This window comes from Ptychodera flava, chromosome 8 (genome assembly GCF_041260155.1).
Source record: "Ptychodera flava strain L36383 chromosome 8, AS_Pfla_20210202, whole genome shotgun sequence".
Classification (NCBI taxonomy): Eukaryota; Metazoa; Hemichordata; class Enteropneusta; family Ptychoderidae; genus Ptychodera; species Ptychodera flava.
In genome coordinates this window covers 34,162,107-34,183,026 of record NC_091935.1, presented here as the reverse complement: position 1 = coordinate 34,183,026, position 20,920 = coordinate 34,162,107, and the positions used below count along the sequence as shown (strand labels likewise).

Below are 20,920 nucleotides of genomic sequence, written 5' to 3'. Positions count from 1 at the left end.
AATTTGCGAGAAATGGTCACTTTCTCGCTTTTTGCGAGAAGTAAGCGAGAGTACATAACTTTCTCGCAATAACCTAGCGAGAATTTAATTTTCTCGCAATCAGCTGGCGAGAACTGTGTTTTCTCGCTCAGCACCTGCGAGAAACTGAATTCTCGCAATCAGTCAGCGAGAAATATGTTTTCTCGCATTGCATCTGCGAGAAAGTGCATTCTTCTGTGTAAGCATTTCACAAAAATTTCACAATTTCTCGCAGATGCAGAGCGAGAAAACATAGTTCTCGCAGCTTGATTTCAAGAAAGTATGTTTTCTCGCTTACTTCTCGCAATACAGCGAGAAAGTGTCCATTTCTCGCAAATTTCTCGCAAATTTCTGTACTAGTGTAGTCACGAGAATTAACTGACAGAACTAATTTGAATTACACCATGAAAACACCCAAGATATAGTAAATAAAGATAACAGAAAAATATTATCTGTCTGTCTTTAATATAGTAATATTTTTAACATACAGAATGTACAAAACATTACATAATATACTTCAAATATTATATTTTTTCATGAAGAGCGTGCAGTATGTACAACGTATGGAGATCCTCACTACGTATCGTTGAACGCTGAACATTATGATTTCCAAGGCAATTGCACCTATGTATTGGTTACGACAAACCAGTCATCGACGTCTGGATTCAACATAACAGTCTTGAATCGACCTGTGTCTGCAGAGTCTGAGTATTCAGTCACGAAAGAAGTAAACATAACGGTCAGCAGTACGGTAGGTGGACACAGCAATGGAGACTGCCTTGAAAATGTCTCTCGCTTGTTTTCAATGTTAACATTATAATATAAACGTTTTCTTTGTATAAATGAACAATCCTGTTCGACTGTTCAATACATGCTGTAATGTAATGAATGCTCCCATTTCAGGAAATACGTCTCATGGAAGGTGGCGAAGTTCGTGTAAACGGCATTACAGTAAATCTTCCCGTCAATCCTGTTGCCGGTGTGTTTGTCCGTCGGAGTGGTTACTCCACTGTAAGTAGTATATTTGTTCATTGTTTTCGTTATTTCAGTCATCTTCATTCTTTGCTGCCCCCCCCCCTCCTTTTTCCCTTTTCGGTACAATAACATTGTGATGCAAGATTTGCCTATAATGATTTCACAATACTTAGGATTATTAGGCTTAAAATTGTGTTTCATATATGTGTATATGATGCTTCTAGATCTGTTCTTATCACGTGAGATCGCAGATATGTATATGAACACTCTCTTCAGGTCAAACATACCAAATATCTAACGGAATCCTCCCATCTCTTCAGGTCGTCGAAACTGATTTTGATGTTTACGTAAGCTATGATGGATACCATCATGTCATTGTCAAGGTACCGGAAGACCCTTACAAGTACAACACTGATGGACTGTGCGGTAGATATGGATCGAACGGTTATTTTGCGCAAGGCAATGTGCAGGTATGTGTTCATGGAGAAAACCCTGACAAAATAGAATCAATCATCGTGAACCACCTATGAATAGTGTTTGAATGTATCATTCCAAAGCTAATTTTGTAATGTTCAAGTTCAAAGTTAAGGTGGGACAACAACTGAACTTCGAGTATCACTGTTGTCTTGTTCATCAGCAATATCACCACAGTCATCACAACAGCCACAATCATCATTATCGTAATCATCATCACCATCATCATTATCATCATCGTCGTCGTCGTCGTCATCTTGAAAATGTAGTGGACTTTAAAACATATGCTGAGAATCACTACTGTTTCTAAACATGAGTGTTCTACTTTATAGGTGGATGCTGTGAACGACTTTGGTAATAGTTGGGAAGTAGGTGGAAGCTGTACTCCTACACAGGTCACCAGTCCTGTATGTCCTGCATTGTATGGAGTCAATGAATGTGGGGTTATTATTGATCAGACGGGTTAGTATGCTTATGACTATCAATCGAACTTTTAAACATGTATCCAATTTTAAAATGACGTAATGTGTATCGTTTGATTGAATTGTGGACTAAAGTGTGAAGTTTCGACACATTACTTTTGATTAACATTTTTTGTGTGAGTACCTGCTGAGCAAAACTAATCGTCGTTTCTGTCCCTCGACAGGACCATTTTCAAACTGCCATATTGACGTGAATCCCGTACTTTACTACCAGTCCTGTCTTTTTGACTTTTGTATCACTGCTGATCCGTGCCCTGTTGTGGAATACTATGCTAGGCTCTGTTCTGCGTTTATGGTTGACATTGGAGACTGGAGAAACGAAAATTTCTGCCGTAAGTATACATGTACTTTGCTCTGCTCAGAGGCGATCGCAGCTGGACAATGGTGACTTGTGAAATCTTTATAACATCAAAAACTATCGTATTTGAACGATGTCTCCACTTTATGCAACGCCCTTTGGTGTGAAACGTGTGTTTTCTTATCTAAAACCTAAAGTAGTGATCGTGTAAATTTTCGTTTTGTCCTCAGCTCCAAAGTGTGAAAATGGAACAACGTATCGGAAATGTGGACCTGCGTGCATGGACACCTGTGTAGATCCTAATGCGAGTAATACGTGTAGCAATAGCGACTGCGTAGAAGGGTGTTTCTGCCCACCCGGAACTGTACTGGATGGCAACAAATGTGTCGATCCTGTCACATGTGGATGTGAAAATAATGGCTATTATTATTCTGTAAGTGTCAAGTTTAGACGGCATTGTGAATTAATGAAGTAATCTGCATGCAATATTGACCTTCATGTCTGTCTGGGTGTCTTTCCGCCATCAATGTGTTGGTCTACCGATCCCTGTTTCATTGACATGATGTGATATGATATGATATGATGTGATGTGATGTGATGTGATGTGATGTGATGTGATGTGATGTGATGTGATGTGATGTGATGTGATGTGATGTGATGTGATGCGATGCGATGGGATGGGATGGGATGGGATGGGATGGGAAGGGATGGGATGGGATGTGATGTGATGTGATGTGATGTGATGTGATGTGATGTGATGTGATGTGATGTGATGTTGATATGATATTGATATGATATGATATATTATTCAGTAGTACAGGCCATTGGCCTTTATGTCCAGTGTATCTTACGAAATACATGTCTCGGTGTATTTTCTTCTGTCAAAATTTTCTCATAGCAGTTTATCTGTCTGCATATCTCTGTCTCAGCTTATAAAATATCATTAGTTGACATATTTCCTGCAGATAGATATAAAGTTTAATAGAAATATTGTTCCTTACAATTTTGTCTTTTTGCTGCACAATGGACGTTTCATTGAGACTAAATTTTCAGGCTATAGTGCAAAGTTCAATGATAGTTAGAAGTCACATTTTAAGTGTACGCTAAATAACTATGTCACCACTTAGAGATTTGGTAAAGACAAACATATATGAACTGCAATATGAGCTTGGCCGGGGACATTATCAGGGATAACAAATCACATTTTCATTCTCTACAGACTGGTGATGTTACGCTCAACGAAGATTGTACACAAATATGTACGTGTACGGATAGCCGTGTCATGGTTTGCACTCCGAAGCAGTGTGACGACAACGCATCGTGTCTCATCATCAATGGTGTCCGGATGTGTGTGTGCAATGTACCCTATTATGAAGGCAATGGATTAAGCTGCACAAGTAAGTATAGATTATTCGGAGGTTTGTGACATCTTTACATGAACATTAGGAAGCATATGAGGACCGGACGTTTTCTTATTAACAAAGTTCTCAATTATTTATCACGTTTGTACTATGATGTCAGGGCTGTCAATTTTCTCAATCGAGCAAATCTGAGTTATCGACGAATTGTAAAGGCCAAAAAACTGATTAGATGAACAATTCTTTCGATTGGTATGTAAAACAGCAACATAGGATAAACCGGCATCAGTTTCCGTAATTCATACACCTCACATGTTTATAAATGCTCTTAATGAAGAATGTGCCTCGGGGACTGATATTGGGACTCTCAAACTTTTCCAATGCTTTTCTAATCTACCACATGTGGGGACTCATTTTAAAGCTCATGGTGCAACAAATGACCGTCTTACTTTTTTGAAAATCGAACATTTTATTTTTCAGCTCCATGGAGTTAACACAGGGTGGCGGCCATTTTGAATTTCAAATGTCGGTAATCTTGGGCAGTTTGTTTCTCTAGTACCAAAATTTGCTCATTTTTATTCTTGATTTTGAAATAGTATGGTTGAAAGATTCCTTGAGAAAAGTTTGAACAAAAGTTTGTCTTTCACTTGCGAGGCGCTTACTACTTAAAATGCGTTATATGTTTTCTAAATCAGGAAAATGTGACGACCCTGGCCAGCTAACAAATGGCGGTACTCTGCAAAATTACAACTACCCCGTGTCTAATGGTCAAAAGCTGTCTTTTTACTGCAAACACGGTTGGACACTACATGATCCCCACACTGGCCAATGCATAGCCGATTGGTTTTCGGTCTGCACCCTGGGCACGTGGTCAAATCCACTACCAGTATGTCAGATGGACTGCAGAAATCCGGGCACTCCCGACAATGGCTACCAGTTAGGCGGCATTACTTACCCGACTTGTTCAGGAAGCAACGTCACTTTTACATGCGAACTGCCAAGAGATCTCATCGGGCATGCCACACTGATTTGTAATGATGGTTCGTGGGACCATGATGTTCCTAAATGCTCACAAGTATGTGAAGACCCCGGTGAACCAGAACACGGTCACCAAATGGGACACCGCCGATTTCCTGTTAAAGACAATGTTTGGGTATATTTTGGCTGTGACACAGGGTATGCTCTTCACGACAGCCAGAGTGGAGCATGTCTTCACAACGCCAGCACAGAGTGTCTGAATGGCTCCTGGTCTAATCCATTACCGGTTTGCAGACAGAGTTGCGAGAACCCAGGCTATCCAAGACATGGAATGCAGGTGGACGGGTGTTGTTATCCGGCATGTTCTGGTACAACAGTAACGTTTGAATGTCAGAATGGTTACGCCCTAGTCGGCAGCAACACAACAACATGCAGAGACGGTCACTGGACAGCTGCGGTACCGAGCTGTGTACCGCTATGTGACGATATTGGCTTTCCGATTAATGGTTACCAAAGCCAACTTGAAGGAGTCCATTTTCCGGTACTAGATGGCACTGTTTTGACTTTCGAATGCGACGAAGGTCACAGATTACACGACCCAGTCACAGGTGAATGTGTCCCTACTTATACAAGTACATGCAATATCCAACAATGGACACACCCTTTACCCCTCTGCCTCAGAGTGTGTGACGATCCAGGCGTACCCAGCGGTGGTAGCACCAACGTCACTCACTTTCCCGTGTGTTCTGGAACATCTCTTGCCTTTGATTGTGAAGACTTGTCCTTCATGACTGGCCACCCTGTCATCGTATGCGAAGAGGGGTCGTGGAGCCACCCTCCCCCAGTTTGTCAAGGCGGTTGCGATGAACCTGGCAAACTAGTAAATGGTGAAGTACGTGAAGACCACGTTTACCCGGTTACACCGGGAACAGTCGCCACATTCTGTTGTGATGATGGTTACACAATCACAGGTAACAAGGCAATCGTTTGCAAAGATGACGGCAGCTGGAGTGGACAGTTACCCGAGTGTGAACCGTTATGTCAGAATCCAGGAGCGCCATTAAACGGTTATCAAGACGGAGCCTACGAGTTTCCCGCTGACACTAACGTTACCGTCTACTTCGGGTGTGATGAAGGGTTTGAGTTGCATGGTCCAGGTGTGAGTAAGTGTGAGAATGGAAAATGGATACCACCGGTTGATGAGACGTTCTGCGCAGGTATGTCAAGGCATATTGTTGTATTGCCACTGTTATCTATAAATGCATAATCGAACTTATTACATGTTTTGTAAACAATTTAAATCGGCAATAAAGTAAAGTAAAGTAAAGTAAAGTTTAAGTAAAGTAAAGTAAAGTATTAGCACAGTTTCCTAGCAGTGGCAAGAAATGTTAAAAACACGCAGGATAGAAGCATAGAAACTGACGTATAAAAGTGATAGAATTCTTTGAAAGGTAAAATCATAGTTGTTGCGCATGGAATCGTCACGTGACAATTACTGGGCTTATGGAGTACGTGCAATTGCTTTCTTTTGCAGAAACTGAGGCGTGTTGTAGTGATCCATGTGTGAACGGAGGAACTTGTGTTGACGGTGTTGACAGATATGATTGTATTTGCAAACCCGGATTCGAAGGAAAGAACTGTGAAAAAGGTATCTATCTTCGCTTTTTTAAAACAGAAATAATCCTTTTAATTAACTACAATATCAATCATCTATGCTTCAAACTTTTTTTTCGCAGAGTATGCTGTTTGTTACGTGTGGGGTGATCCACACTATATCACCTTCGATGGAGAGAAATACGATTTCCAGGGGGAATGTGACTATATTTTGTCTGAAAGTGCAACTTACGAGATGACGTCATTTCGAGTGGTGGCAAGTAATCAAGCTTTCAGAAAAGACACCGAGACACTGAGCATAACACAGGGACTTACAGTCATCGTTTATGGCCGGGTAAGAAATGGCAAACATATAAAGTATTCGATGTTTTGTTTTGTTTGTGTTTTGTTTTTTTGTTTTGGTTGATATTTCACCATTTAATATACTATTATAGGACATAGTTCTACAGAATGTGGGAACTCCAGAACCTTTTTGAAAACAGTTTAATATGTCCAATTAGAGGTCCTGAAATAACTTCGATATGTTCATTGTGTACATCGTTTCTTTTTAGGAGATACAACTATTGAGAGACGGCAAGGTTAAAAGTGATGGTGTTTCTGTGACCCTACCGTATGCCGTGTCGTCACAGATACGTGTGAGCAGGACAGGACGATATGTTGTGAGTAATGTGAATAATGGAGATTGTACAAAACACGATTGGAACTAATTTGGTGAAGTAATGTCGATTTCATCTACACACTGGTTTTTATGAGTAATTTGCAATATTGTAACATTCAGCTATACGGCACCTAACACTTTTGAGAAATTTGAAAAATATGAAAATCCAATTATCCAAAATTAGTTCCAATCATGTTACAATCACATTTCTCAAATACCCAAACTGAAGGTTACACTGCATCAAAGCCAATAATACCGATAAATTCGCACTAACTTTGTTGCCTTTGTTATAGAATAATACACGTGAATTCACATCAGTCCGCATGAATACAGGCGTGCTGAATACAAGCAGTGGATTCTCGACTGTATTTATTTTGTATATGCACTATTCAGCCGAAATATAGGCAATAATACATGCTAATATTGTAATTATACGGTTTCATGCAATGAAATTACATATTATATTTATACAGGAAACGCTTCAGAACAGTATTTTCACAACTTTGTATAATTTGAAATGTTTTAATGTTGCTTCAGAGTGTCCAACAAAGATGCACATTTATATGAATTTCTAACCAAAATATGCCAATAAACCACTCCAAGCGATGGTAAACCACGAGATTTGACCAGTTCACGACATATGTGCACGAGCGATAGCGAGTACATCTATGCAGGGAACTGGTCAAAATCTCGTGGTATACCGTTGTTGGGTGTGGTTTATTGCTATTATATTATGACGGTATATTGAAATTCAGGCATAGAACATCAAAAAAGGATTTTTGCTCAACCCGAAAGCTCTCACGTGTGCTAGCCGTGGAATATAACGAATATATCACGGTTCTTTTCACGTCTCGACCAATCCAATCGCTGTATTTGCACCATCAATATACTGGTATGATATAATCGTGATTATATCATACCAGTATATTGATTGCGAAAATACAGCGATCTGATTGGGCGATATGCCAATAGAACCGTGGTATATTGGCGATATACCACGACTGGCATACGCGCGAGCTCTCAGCTTGAACAAAAATCCCTTTTTGATGTTCCCACGCTAGAATTTCAATATACTCTCATAATATAATAGCAATAAATCACACCGAACAACGGTATACCACGAGATTTTGACCGGTTTACTTCCTATATGCACTTGCTATCGCTCGTGCAAATATGTCGTGAACTGGTCTACCGTCGCCGGTGTGCTTTATTGCTTATATGACTTTGATTCTACATTACACGGCCTATCTGCGAATGCACGTGGGCGTGTATATTGGCAGTGCGTTGATCAGAAAGTATCCGTTCCTTTAGAGTTTGGCCACTGATTTTGGTCTGGTAGTACGATGGGACGGTGATCACTATGGTGACGTCAAAGTTTCCGAGTCGTACAAAGGTCTGGTACGTGGTCTCTGTGGCAACTACAACAACGATCCAGATGATGACTTTATGGATCCAGAAGGAAAGATAGTAAGAAATCAATAGTGTTATGTATATGGGAATGTTTGAGAAGACAGAGTATGATGTTGTCTAGATGTTAAGGTAGAACCGTGACTCGCCTGGGGGACAAATATTCGGACTTTCAAGCTTTCACTTCTTTCCTGATATACCACTTGTGTGGTTTCATTTTAAAGCCGTTGCTGTAAGAAATATTTTCACCGGCTTAGTTTTTGGAAAATCGAAAATTTTATTTTTCTCCATAGAGTTAACACAGGGGATGGCGGCCATTTTGAATTTCAAATATCGGTAAATCGTCGGTTATTTGTTTCTCTAGTACTAAAATTTGTACGGTAACCCCCGATTTTTATTCTTGATTTTGAAAGATAATGGTTGAAAGAGTCATTGAGAAAATTTTGAGCCAAAAGATGAAGTCTTTCACTTTCGAGGCGCATACTACCTTAAGTACCATCGGGTGGTGAGAAATTAATTGCGTTTTCTCTATATACGCAGATGCTGAAAATAACCATGGACTTTTCGTTTATACATAGAAAAAAATTACAGCGACGTGTTTCGTGGTAATATTTTACGAATGTCAAGATTCTTATCCACACCCTAGACAGATCTCGCTCCAGAGTCTACTTGTATGTTTGAACATGGGCATCTGCGTCTAAATAAAGACAGTTTCGTTTGCAAATAGCAAATATATTCTCTCTGACCACTCATCGTTGATCATTCTCTTTCGGCTTTGCCTGTATTTCTATAGATGCCTGATGAGATGGAACAGCCACACCGAGCAGCCATGTTTGGCAATACTTGGCTTGCTAACACCGATGACTGTGATTCAAACGCACGAGGATGCAGCCCCTGTGCCGACGACATCAAAACAGCCACCGAGGCCCACCTACTGTGCTCGATACTTACACGTAGTAGCGGTAATAAATATCATGTGGATCGCTTGTCCTTTCTTCAACGAAAAGAGCATATCGTCCTTTCAATTACTGGTGAGATACAAACATGAAATATTTCACTTTATCTTTCAGGAAGTTAGATTCTGTTACGACTGCCAGTTACGTTCACGCTATCTCAACGTTGTCAGACAATTTTAGCAAGCATACATACATACATTCTGACATACATACTGACATACATACTGACATACATACTGACACTCTGACATATATACTGACACACAGACATGCAGACACATGGGCAGACATGTGAACTAAATGCATGAAAGGGGTGATATATTCGTGTGATCACATCTTAATTTTAATCCTCTGGGTTTTTTTTCTGCTACTACATATAGGTCCATTTTCTGTTTGTCATGAAGTTATTGACCCCGAGCACTTCTTCAGCGCCTGTATGTTCGACTTGTGTGCTAAATTACCTGATAAACGTGGGATGTGTATGAACGCTGAAGCATATGCCCAGGTGTGTTTGGACAACGGCATTGCTGTCGATTGGAGAAGAGACGATTTCTGTCGTGAGTGTTACAAGTAACTGCTCCTCCTACAAATTTAATTGCTCTATTGACTTACTTTCCGTATTGTTTTGATGCTACCTGCTCACACTCTCACTGGCAGCCTGGTTTCCAAGTGGGCCGAAAAGTTGTTTATTTGAGTAGGGGTCAGTACTGTCGGTAATCTATCAAATTTGTCTCCATTCTAAGCAGCTCTGTCATGTGGTAATGGTCAAGTATACAATATCACAGTATCTCCCTGTCCTCACACGTGCGATTATCAAGAGCCTCATTATCGGTGTCCAGAACGACGACTCGTCGATGGCTGTACCTGTTCGGTGGGTGAAGTGTTCAAAGAGCCTGGTCTGTGTGTGCCTGCAGAACTCTGCTCGTGTGAATATGGTGACAGCGTTGTTGAGGTAATTCAGTAAACTTTCTGTCGGATTCGAACTCACAAATGGCACCCAGTCACCTAGCGAAGACATCACAGTCAAAACCGCATGGCCCAATCCCCTGAAAAAGAGTGCTACCGTACAATAACCGAGCTTCGTTGTTACAATTGCATGTATTCTGACTGCGACTCCTCCACACGAGTGCAGAGTTCATGAAGCGCGTGCACTCACATACTCGCTATCTCATACTCTCACTATCGTCGTGACGTGTTAAGATTTTCTGTGAAGGTAGTATGCGCCTCGAAAGTGAAAGACTTAAATTTTTGCTCAAACTTTTCTGAAGGAATCTTTCAACCATTCTCTTTCAAAATCAAGAATAAAAATCGGGGGTCATCGTAGAAATTTGGTACTACAGAAACAAATAACCCAGATTTACCAATATTTGAAATTCAAAATGGCCGCCGTCCCTGTGTTAATTCTATGGAGAAAAGAAAATTTCGAATTTCGAAAAATTATGCCTGTCAAACGTTTTCATACACCAAGAGCTTTAAAATGAACCCCCACAAGTGGTAAATCAGAAAAGAATTGTAAAAGTTTGAGAGTCCGTATACCTGTTCCCGGAGCGCGTTCTGCCTTAACGTCGATAGTATTTGTCTTTGCCGGAGAGCACAATTCGCAGCTGAACGGAAATTATGAAGAAAAGTGACAACAGTGAATCTGCTTCTCCGATGAATCAATAAAATGTATATCCCTAATCAAATCTTTACAGCTGATGCTGGATTCGTCTAGAGTAGCTGAAAACGTATATTTTGCCCATGTATCTTTTTTAGTACGGCGAATCGATCATTCTTGAAAGATGTGACGAAGAGTGTACTTGTTTAGAGCACCAGTTTGTGGAATGTGTGGCTATAAGTTGTGACCCCAATGCTTACTGTGGCGAGAAAGACGGTGAACATGGTTGCCACTGTCGTGATGGTTATAATGGCGATGGACAATACTGCACAGGTAATGGTCAGCTTACTCTGGCGATACAAAGCGCTTATGGCATTCTCAGTACTTTGGTCTGGTTCAATAAGAACGATTTTGAAAGGTTGTCAGATAGCAGACAAGTATACCATTAATGCTTCATGCAAGTAAAGACGGGTACAGCATTGCAAATTTACACAGATTTATTCTCGGTCGGGTAACTTAACATCAAATAGAAAATTTCGAGTCCCATACTGCAAAGTTCAATTCGTTTTATACTACGAACACATGACTGTTAAACATGTATAACGGCTGAATCTAATTTACTTTTTTTAACCGTTTTTACCATAGGTATCCATTGTGATCCAAACCCATGTAACAACGGTGGTTCTTGCGAAGAACAGATCACTGACTTCATATGTGTATGTCAGCCTGGATATGGGGGCGTTCGTTGCGAAAACGGTAAGATAACAATAAACGACTTTCTTTGGACTTTGAAGCTTGATAGTAGAGACAAGATCTGTTGTTGAATGGGAATTTTTAGTGGCACACCTAGGCGAGATGTGGAAAATTTATAATGGTTTCAGGGCCAAGTTAAATGTCAGAATATGTCGTCGTTTGTTATGCCTTTAGTACATTTCAAATAACAATATAGGTGTAGCAGAAATGGTGTTATACGCTTGGGCATCATTTGACGCAGCAAATGAGAAATGATGAAACCATGATGATGAATAAAGTAAATGATAAAATAAGCCCACGCCCTTTGAACTGCTTCAGGCATTCAAGAAGCTTCAAAAGATTGCAAGTTTTCCACGCACGTGTTTATGCTGTCACATTGGTAGAGGGCGGGCTATTGTATGTCCGGTTCAGCGTTGAATGTAACTCTTTTGCACTTTTCGACCAACTACGTTTGCAAGGCCATGTCGTGGTTCTCCATTCGTTGGTTCTGTCTGTGTCACTGCTCGTCGTAATATAACATCGACCTTGTGGATTTCAACATAGCGACACTTGAAACAGCTAGACAATTCATGGTTTGTTGGTATAATGCCTCGGAGCTAATGTAGCCAATTCAAAACACGACAGTAATGTTTAACAAATTACTTTCGATGACACATCCACAGTTTTATCTTTTGTAACAGAACACAATGAATGCTCCAGCGATCCATGTCAGAACAATGGGACGTGTCTGGACCAGGTCAACGGTTACCACTGTCTATGCTCAGATGGTTTTACAGGCGAGAGCTGTGAAACAAGTGAGTCTAATTTTAAAATCCGAGCTGGATAGGGTTTCAAACGGGGATTTCCCGTCTGGGGAATGACGGCATCTCATTGTTAATTCTGAAAATTGCGTGTCGTGTGGCACAGAAACTGCGGAAAACGGTGATGGCAACATTAACAGATATCCGTTTTAAAGAGCGGTCGTCACGAACGATTCTTTGAGAATGTTTTCTGGACATAGTAACTGAAGTCTCTAATCGTGAAATTATCATAATATCTGTACTTACGGACTCCTGTAAAACGTAAATGCAAACAAAGCCATCCTGTTGATAAAATACTATTCATCCCATAACTGGATTGTAAAATTTGCTAAATGCCTGAACAGCCCAATCCAAGGAGTAAGACTTTACAAATATGGTGAAAATATAATATACAAGAGAAATAAAACAAAACTAGCTTGTTTTTGAAATTCTGCGCGCTCCATAAGTACAGAAAATTTAGTAACGTGTCCGTTTCATTGTGGAGACTATAAAAACGCCATTTTGATTTCGATTTCAAAGTTTTAGACAGTTCCCGAAGTATTATCTTAATTTCGCAGATATTAATGAATGTATCAGCAACCCCTGTCAACACGGAGGGCTCTGTCTTGATATGGTCGATGCCTATCGTTGCTTTTGTCTAAGCGGTTACCAAGGAGTGAATTGTGAAACAGGTGATTATAAAGGTTTTGTAAAAACGTAACTTTGTCAGAACGACCTCTTAGGTCGCATCTATAGTTATTTTTCCCAAAGAGCGGAGTTAAGGGTAAGCGGGGAAATAAAAATATCAAGGCTATGAGACGGAGAACTCCATAAATTGTTCTTGCAGAAGATAAAAGGAAGGATTGCAGTGGCAAATGCAACGCATTCTTTCTTTGTTGCTACTTTCTTTCTTATATAGATTCCTGCAGTTCTCTAACCAATTTTGTAATTGGCACCACTGCGCATGTGCGATCTTACAATATTGTCACAGATACGAGGCAGTTTGAAGCGTGAACCAGCGCGATTCGACGTTTAGGTTTGATTGTTCTCATATCAGTAGCTTCTCCAATACCTCTCTCAAACCGATATAACTTGTGATCAAAGATTTCCACATCATCTACTATGAAATTATGATACAGATAATCCCAGCGAACATGAGAAAAATGCCGAGAGGTTTTGACCGGTTGACCTCGCTGTTAATTTTATGCAGGAAATTACAATAACAATGCTTGGTCGAATGACGCAGTGCCTTGAGGGGGATCACCAGTGGTATATGGGGAGGAGTACCTTCCCGATGGTGATAAGTTGTGCAGATTACCGTCGCCTAGGTGACTGGCGTATACGCGTGCCAAAAGACACCTATGGTTGATTTCCTGTTGACCAGTCGGATGGCAGAGTTGCAAATACCTGGACTTAACCATTTGTTTTTTGTGGGTGTCGGTGGTACTTTGACAATAACAGTAAAGATGCACATATATTGAGTTTATTGCCTTGTTTATGAGCGGCCAGTATTTCCAACAGCATAAATTATGTGCATTTGCCCTTGAAGGAATAAATAATTTTCGAATAAAACATCGCGAATGTAACTACATTCCTTAAGCTCGACGTACACTTAAGTGCCCCAAAGAACCATGAAATCGCCCGACTTTCGATTGAAGAGATGAGTTTTGCCAAACCGCGTATACAGAAAAAGTGGCAGATGACTTTATTTTTAGAATCATAGACAGTATAGCGAGATGTAAAAAATGTGAAACACCTCCCCACCTAACTATCCTAAATGTTTTTGTGTCGAGTTTGTGTTTGATTCGTTTCGAAAATGTGTTCCTACATTCTTATCCGATTGTTTGTGTTAATGAAATGTTTGTTTCGCTTTGGATATTTGTAGAGAAGTTTGGATTAGTGTGTACGGTAATGTTTTGTTTGTGTGGGGAAAGCTTATGGCCAGACGCAGCCGGACCTATGTTGTTACAAAAGTTGATAGAGTCACCCTTTGACGCTTGCGTTTCGAAACCCGAGTGTGGTTTCTCATGAGTCGCAGTGTAGATTCTTTCCTTAGTTTGTGTTTGTGAAAATTTATTTTAATGCATTTTAGTGGTCTTGCTTTCCGATTAGCGAGGCAAGTATATTAATTTTGGTCACGTTGTGAGTCCGTTTGGTGGTTCGGTTTGTTTGTTCTATATTTCTTTACTTCGGTAAATTTGTTTTGACTGGTGTGTCTTTTAGATTTTTGCGGAGGTTTGTTAATTTTTAGGCAATAAGTACCACTGAGGGGTACGGATTTTATGTTTATTGGATCAAGATACTTACAAGTATCCTGGTTGATGTGCTTGTTCTCGTACATTTTAATTAATAGTTCGTTTACTTTGTTTACTGTTTGTTCTGACTTGTTGTGTATAATACTGAGTGTTACGTAATTGCCTTTCGCATTCGAGTACGTAATCGTTTGTGTTGACAATAACGAAAAACCGACCCTTGTCGAAGGGTTATTTTCCCAAAATTTGTCCAATGTTTGCAAGCTGGTTTATCGCGATTCTTTTGGCACGCGACATGTTTTATTTCCTTGTTTGAAAGGGTATCTCTAGAAGTGCGAGTTTAAAAGCTTCAGATAGCTTTCAAGTTTTTGTTTTTTTGTTGTTCGTAGAGTCCAATTTGACTTTTCTTTGAATTGGTGTTGTTGCGATTGTTTGTGTCTCACGATTAGGTAGCGTAGTCACATTATACGACTTTATTTGTTGAAATCCTGAGGTGGTTTTATTCTGTTTGGTTTTGTTGGTGTCCGAATGAATTTTAAGGCTTTTGCCTAGTACTATTTTTCGGAGTTTCATAGTTTGAGCGATGATAGGTTGTTGTTGAATTTCATGTTGTTGTCGGCTTTTCTTTGGAAATAGCTGATTTATTTCCACGGCCATGTTTTCTGTTACGTTACTGTGATTGTTTATTTTGTATTTAATGTTGTGTTTCAATTGCTTGATATGTGTACGATTTTTGTTATTTCTTTTAAGTGTTTGTGTGTTCTATGTCATTTTATCGTATTTTTTTGTAGTTCCCTTTTGGAGTATTTGGTGGCCCTGAAAAGGGCCGCTTGGTATGGGTTTTTGTTAGCGCTTGGCGCGTTTGTTTTGGCGATGAGCCTAGCTTTTTTATGCTTCTTTTCGCCGATTCGATGTGCTTGGTGAGTAGGTGTTTGCCGCCTTCTTGTCACTGTGTGTGCGTACATGGACAGTCTGCATAGCCGTTGAATGTGGTCTCGATTTTGATCAAACCATGGAGGTAGTACTACCTCCATGATCAAACTTACAATTTAGGAGTATATACATCAAAACTGATAAATGATTTATGTGATTACTGTAGCTATAGATAGGCTACATTCAGGACGGGCAGCGACGGCAGTAATTAGTAGCAAAATAGGTGGTTTTCACCGTGGGCAGAACTCGGTGCAATGATACTGAACATTAATAGTAAGCCTGTCACCTTGAAGGTAATGCTGTAGGTGAAACACCGTGGGTGGAGGGACGGTGGGTGAAACAAGGACTTCAAACACACGATGGTACAAACAACACCACAAGTGAAATGTACACATAGAAATACACGCGTTCCTACGTTGTGCCCACCCGGGCCACGCGATTAAAATATGACTGATACTGCTGGATAGTGTTAATTGGGTCGGTAAACAGTCAATTAATAGTTTAATTGACTACCTGGGTGATTGGCAGGTCGTGTCCAACGACGCATATGCAAAGCAGGCCAAAAGACAAAAGCCCCCAAAGTTATTGACAGCTGGCCAGGGGTCACCATGAATACGTAATGAAGCTTCACTACGCAGAAACTGCGTAGTCAAGCCCTTCTTAAACGGTCAAAACCTCTCGGCATTTTCCGGCATGAGTATTGAACCCTCTGAGGTGAGCACAGCTTGGACGCCTGTGCTACTTGACGTGCACAGTGTAGAGACTGTTCTATTTATCCAATATCGAACGTAATAAATGGGCATTTGGCCGGACGTCTTTCGATGATAGCTTTTGGTCCCTTTCAGGATATGAGTAATTGCCCAAGGGTGTTTAAAGTCTAGCGTGAAACTAGAAATAGGTAGTATGCGCCTAGAAAGTGAAAGACTTTAAACTTTTGCTCGACTTTCCTTGCGGAATCTTTCAACCATTATGTTTCTAAATCAAGAATAAAAATTGGGGGCACCGTGCAAATTTGGTACTAGGAAACAAAAAACCCAAGATTTACCGATATTTCAAATTCAAAATGGCCTCCATCCGTGTGTTAACTCTGTGTAGAAAAATAAAATTTTCGAATTTCGAAAAATAAAGCTGGTGAAAAGTTTTCTTACACCAAGTGTTTTAAAATAGACCCCCACAAGGTGTATATCACAAAAGGATTGTAAAAAAATTGAGAGTCCAAATTTGCGTCCTCGAGGCGCGTTCTACCTTAACTTTTTGGTACATGGGGCCGATCGATACCTGCACATTCTCCGACTTCTCTATTTTCGTGATCAGAAATGGGTTTGACTTCCTTATCAGGCCGACGATGAGTAGCAACAACGCGAGAGAGCATTATTGATAAGGGTCTTTCCTTGTACCATGTCATCTGCACGGTCATATACATGCAAAGTTTAGGGTATCAACCGCCTCAAGTCTGGGACAAGGTTTTAGTTCACGCTTGCGCAGTGGTATCAATCAACTCTTTTGACAGTATCGGCAGGATAGTTGTCATTAGCTTTGGAAAAAGAAAGCAGTGCAGTACCAAGTACTTTGCAACAGAATATTAAATATTTTCTAAATATCTGACAGATGAGTCTCCATCACTGCAAAATGCAACATTGCTTTCCATTTCATAGTTGAGGTGTGTTATTTTCTTTATTCCCATTCTAAGACATTAGCGAATGTGAGAGTGACCCTTGCCAAAATGGCGCGACGTGCGAAGACTACGTCAATGCGTATGGGTGCATTTGTGCAGCCGGTTACCATGGTAACAACTGTGAAACAGGTAAGGACAGCACATTTTAAAGGAAATCCACCATAACAACTGTTGATGAATAATGGAAATCCCGTCATTGGGTATTAGCAGTCTATGAGGTGAGATCATTACAAACACAGACCAGATAACAATATGCCAGCAGTAGGGACCTATGCGATGTGAAAAGATGTTTTTTCAAGCAAATCAATCAAGCCTGACTTCGTAGTAGTCATGATGCAGATGTTTATGACTCCCTTGGCAATTTGTCTTCAATGCAACAGTTGCACAGGTGTAGATGTTCGAATTGTTACCGCCTAACATTGTGACAGTATTACATCAAGCGTGATCTGGTTAGCAATAAATGTTTCGATTTCTTCGTATTTGTGTTCTAAGAAATCGATGAATGTAACAGCGACCCGTGTAAGAATGACGGTACGTGTTTCGACAAGCTTAACAGCTACGAGTGCCTCTGCCAAAATGGATATGAGGGCGTCCACTGCGAAATGGGTATGGAGCATTTGTGTTACCGCTAAACCCGCAATGTTGCCAATCTTTTCCGTTGTGAAGTCACTGTGGGTTTCATCATTCTTATAGCATGACAGTTTGAGAGATACAGACGTATAGCTTATGTCAATTGAATACATCGTTTTGGATATAAACTCCACACTTGCAAGTTTACTGCTGTAGTATGTCAATTTGAGAAACGTAGAATTGGAAGCACCAATCGCCCATTTCATGGATTTTCGTTTCATCGTCTTTCTTTTTGTCAGGCACTGACGAATGTGCAATCAGGCCTTGCTGAATAACGCAACGTGTGCCAATGACTACAAATCAGTATCAGTTCATGTGGATGTACAAATACTATAAGGAACGTCTTACTGGTGACAACAGAACACTTTGAGATTGCCTTGAATTTCCTTTGCACTATTTTTCATACTTTTTGGCAATGTCAATTCATGTTGCAGTCTGTATTTTCATTATGTTGACGGCTGCATAGAAAACCATTTGTTTTTGATATTCCCTGCAGACGTACAGTAAACAACTTCTCCCTATATCTGAATGGCATCTTTTAGAATTTTTACCTGGTTTAATTACTTGTGAAAATCTCTAATTGTATTTAGAAATCGATGAATGTGTCAGCGGTCCCTGCCAAAATAATGGTACTTGTTTTGACAAGCTGAACAGCTTCGAATGTCTCTGTCAAAGTGGATATGAAGGTGTTGACTGCGAAATAGGTAGGTACATCTTTACCTGGGATATAGCTTCGTACTATATAATAGTCCAGTACAAATTTGTTCACTTTCAGGCCCTTGAACTCTGTGCCATTGTCTAACTAGCCATTTCTATGCTCTGCTTATCAGTCAGTTTTCGACCGAATCTTAATCACTACATATTACGAAAGAAAATTCACAAAGAATTTGTATTTACTATTATAAATCTGTTAATAAATTCCTATAGCCCAATAACTGCGCTATATTATGATAACTATTTGCTTGGAAGATTGATCGTGATATCATATTACTTCAAGTTATCTTTTGTATGATCTCACTTGTGTATTTAGAAACAAACGAGTGTCTCAGCGAACCCTGCCATCATAACAGTACGTGTTTTGACAAACTGAACGGTTATGAGTGCTTTTGTCGAAGTGGATATAATGGAGTACACTGCGAGCTGGGTAAGGTCAACGTCATCACAAACCTAAATGTGTGATTTGTTTTCGTACATACTTAACTGTCAGTATCTTCCTACATAACACAGTTTATTCTGCATTGAAAAGAACCGGGTCAAAGAATTATTAATTCATGAATTGATCGCAGTTTACTCCCAGTTTATTTATTCATTTATCTTTTTATTCATTGTTTATTTATTGATGAATTATTTATGAATTTATTTTTAATTACTTGTTTATTTATTTATTTATTTATTCCTTTGAACGACGGTCGACCGATGCAATGTTTTACTGTTAATTAGCATTCGAAGGATGTTATCTTCTCTTTTTAGAAATAAACGAATGTCTCAGTGACCCTTGTCAGAACAATGGTACATGTGTAGATAAGTTGAACAAATACGAATGTCTGTGCGCCGCTGGATATGATGGTGACCGATGCCAAATAGGTAAGTAGCTTTTGTCTAATTAATCGCGTACATCTAAATCGCGGAATATTGTAAACACTCCCTGCCATCTACATCGTACAGCAAACCCGCCTACGTTAATTTATTGGTTGTGTTTATCACATGTCTATTGTAAAACAATGCAAGCCGGCATCTCTCTTCAATCGAATTGCCTTTGGTCAAGATTTTATCACCGCACAAACCGATTGAAAAGTGTGTAACCTCAAACACTTGCCGGCATCCCTCTTTAATCGGATTACCTTTGTTCACATGTTAACGACTAATACTGAGAAAACATAAATTTAAATCGAATCATCAAAGAAGAAAAGGAAAGGTTGAAGAAGGAATTCGTTTTCGACAAACTTGAATACCCTACAAACATTGTCTTGCGTCTATACACCGATCCTACATTATAATTTTTATTGTAGACAGCCCAATCCAACTGTTTCTGAAGGTATTGGAGATTCTCATGTTGTGATGTGTTTTCTCTAGACATAGACGAATGTGCTAGCAAGCCTTGTCAGTATGGAGGTACTTGTGTCGACCACGTCAACGGATACACGTGCATATGTAACAGAGGATTTCACGGAGATAACTGTGAACACGGTATGTCTTTAACCGAGTCGCGGCCCTCGGGACTGGCTACAACATGTGTTTTACTGTGTCATTTGGTCTGAAGTTTTAGGGAAATTAGTACATGTACGCGCGGGCGATGTCATGAATTGGTCGAAAGCTCACTGTCACTGGGAAGTGGCCCATTGCTTTAACAAAAAAGTAGACATTCCAAGATATTAAGGTAGAACACGCCTCGGAGACAGATATTCGGACTATTAAACTTTTACAATTCTTTTCTGCTATATATCACTTGTGGGGGTTCATTTTAGAGCTCTTTGTGTAAGAAAACTTTCCACAGGCTTAGTTTTACGAAATACGAAAATTTTGTTTTTCTCCCTAGAGTAACCACAGGGGTTGCGGCCATTTTGAATTCAAATACCGGTATATCTTGGGTTATTTTTTCTGTAGTACATTTGCACGGTGACCCCTGATTTTTATTCTTAATTTTGAAAGAGAATGGTTGAAAGATTCCTTGAGGAAAGTTTGAGCAAAAGTTTAAGTCTTTCACTTTCGAGGCGCGAACTACCTTAAGGCATAATTTTCAAGCGTCCACAGAATCTGCAATACATTACCAAAGAAATTTCGAATCCGAAAGAAATGAACACATTATTAAAATAGTAAAATCTGCTTGACAGTGTTTCACATTTCTTCTGTCGTAGGACCATTATGTTATTCCTGCATCGATTCAGAAAATAACGACAACTGTAGCAAAACAACAGAAGAATGTTTCGAGATTGATGTAAGTATTAAGCTTATGCAAAACTTAGCCATGTTTCTCCGCAATCCAAAGCAGTGAATATTCATTTTCCGAGTAAAATTTCCTGTAAATCTTTAAATTGACCCGTCTTAAATTCCATAGCGTAACGTTTCAATGTTCATATTTTATA

At 39.8% G+C, this 20,920-nt stretch overlaps 1 protein-coding gene across 1 annotated transcript in view; it reads left to right on the top strand.

The window, feature by feature from the left end:
• Positions 1-20,920, top strand: part of LOC139139142 (uncharacterized) — a 44,731-nt gene that overhangs the window by 19,153 nt on the left and 4,658 nt on the right. The window contains exons 10-35 of the mRNA XM_070707948.1: positions 561-769; positions 922-1,029; positions 1,314-1,463; positions 1,800-1,929; positions 2,114-2,281; positions 2,478-2,680; positions 3,467-3,644; positions 4,301-5,800; positions 6,118-6,231; positions 6,320-6,531; positions 6,749-6,856; positions 8,167-8,322; positions 9,056-9,224; positions 9,599-9,775; positions 9,965-10,170; positions 10,974-11,148; positions 11,461-11,571; positions 12,249-12,362; positions 12,926-13,039; positions 17,223-17,336; positions 17,700-17,813; positions 18,428-18,541; positions 18,868-18,981; positions 19,308-19,421; positions 19,911-20,024; positions 20,693-20,772. Coding sequence (XP_070564049.1) covers positions 561-769; positions 922-1,029; positions 1,314-1,463; positions 1,800-1,929; positions 2,114-2,281; positions 2,478-2,680; positions 3,467-3,644; positions 4,301-5,800; positions 6,118-6,231; positions 6,320-6,531; positions 6,749-6,856; positions 8,167-8,322; positions 9,056-9,224; positions 9,599-9,775; positions 9,965-10,170; positions 10,974-11,148; positions 11,461-11,571; positions 12,249-12,362; positions 12,926-13,039; positions 17,223-17,336; positions 17,700-17,813; positions 18,428-18,541; positions 18,868-18,981; positions 19,308-19,421; positions 19,911-20,024; positions 20,693-20,772 — 5,066 coding nt within the window. The remainder of the gene's footprint in view (positions 1-560; positions 770-921; positions 1,030-1,313; positions 1,464-1,799; positions 1,930-2,113; positions 2,282-2,477; positions 2,681-3,466; positions 3,645-4,300; positions 5,801-6,117; positions 6,232-6,319; positions 6,532-6,748; positions 6,857-8,166; positions 8,323-9,055; positions 9,225-9,598; positions 9,776-9,964; positions 10,171-10,973; positions 11,149-11,460; positions 11,572-12,248; positions 12,363-12,925; positions 13,040-17,222; positions 17,337-17,699; positions 17,814-18,427; positions 18,542-18,867; positions 18,982-19,307; positions 19,422-19,910; positions 20,025-20,692; positions 20,773-20,920) is intronic.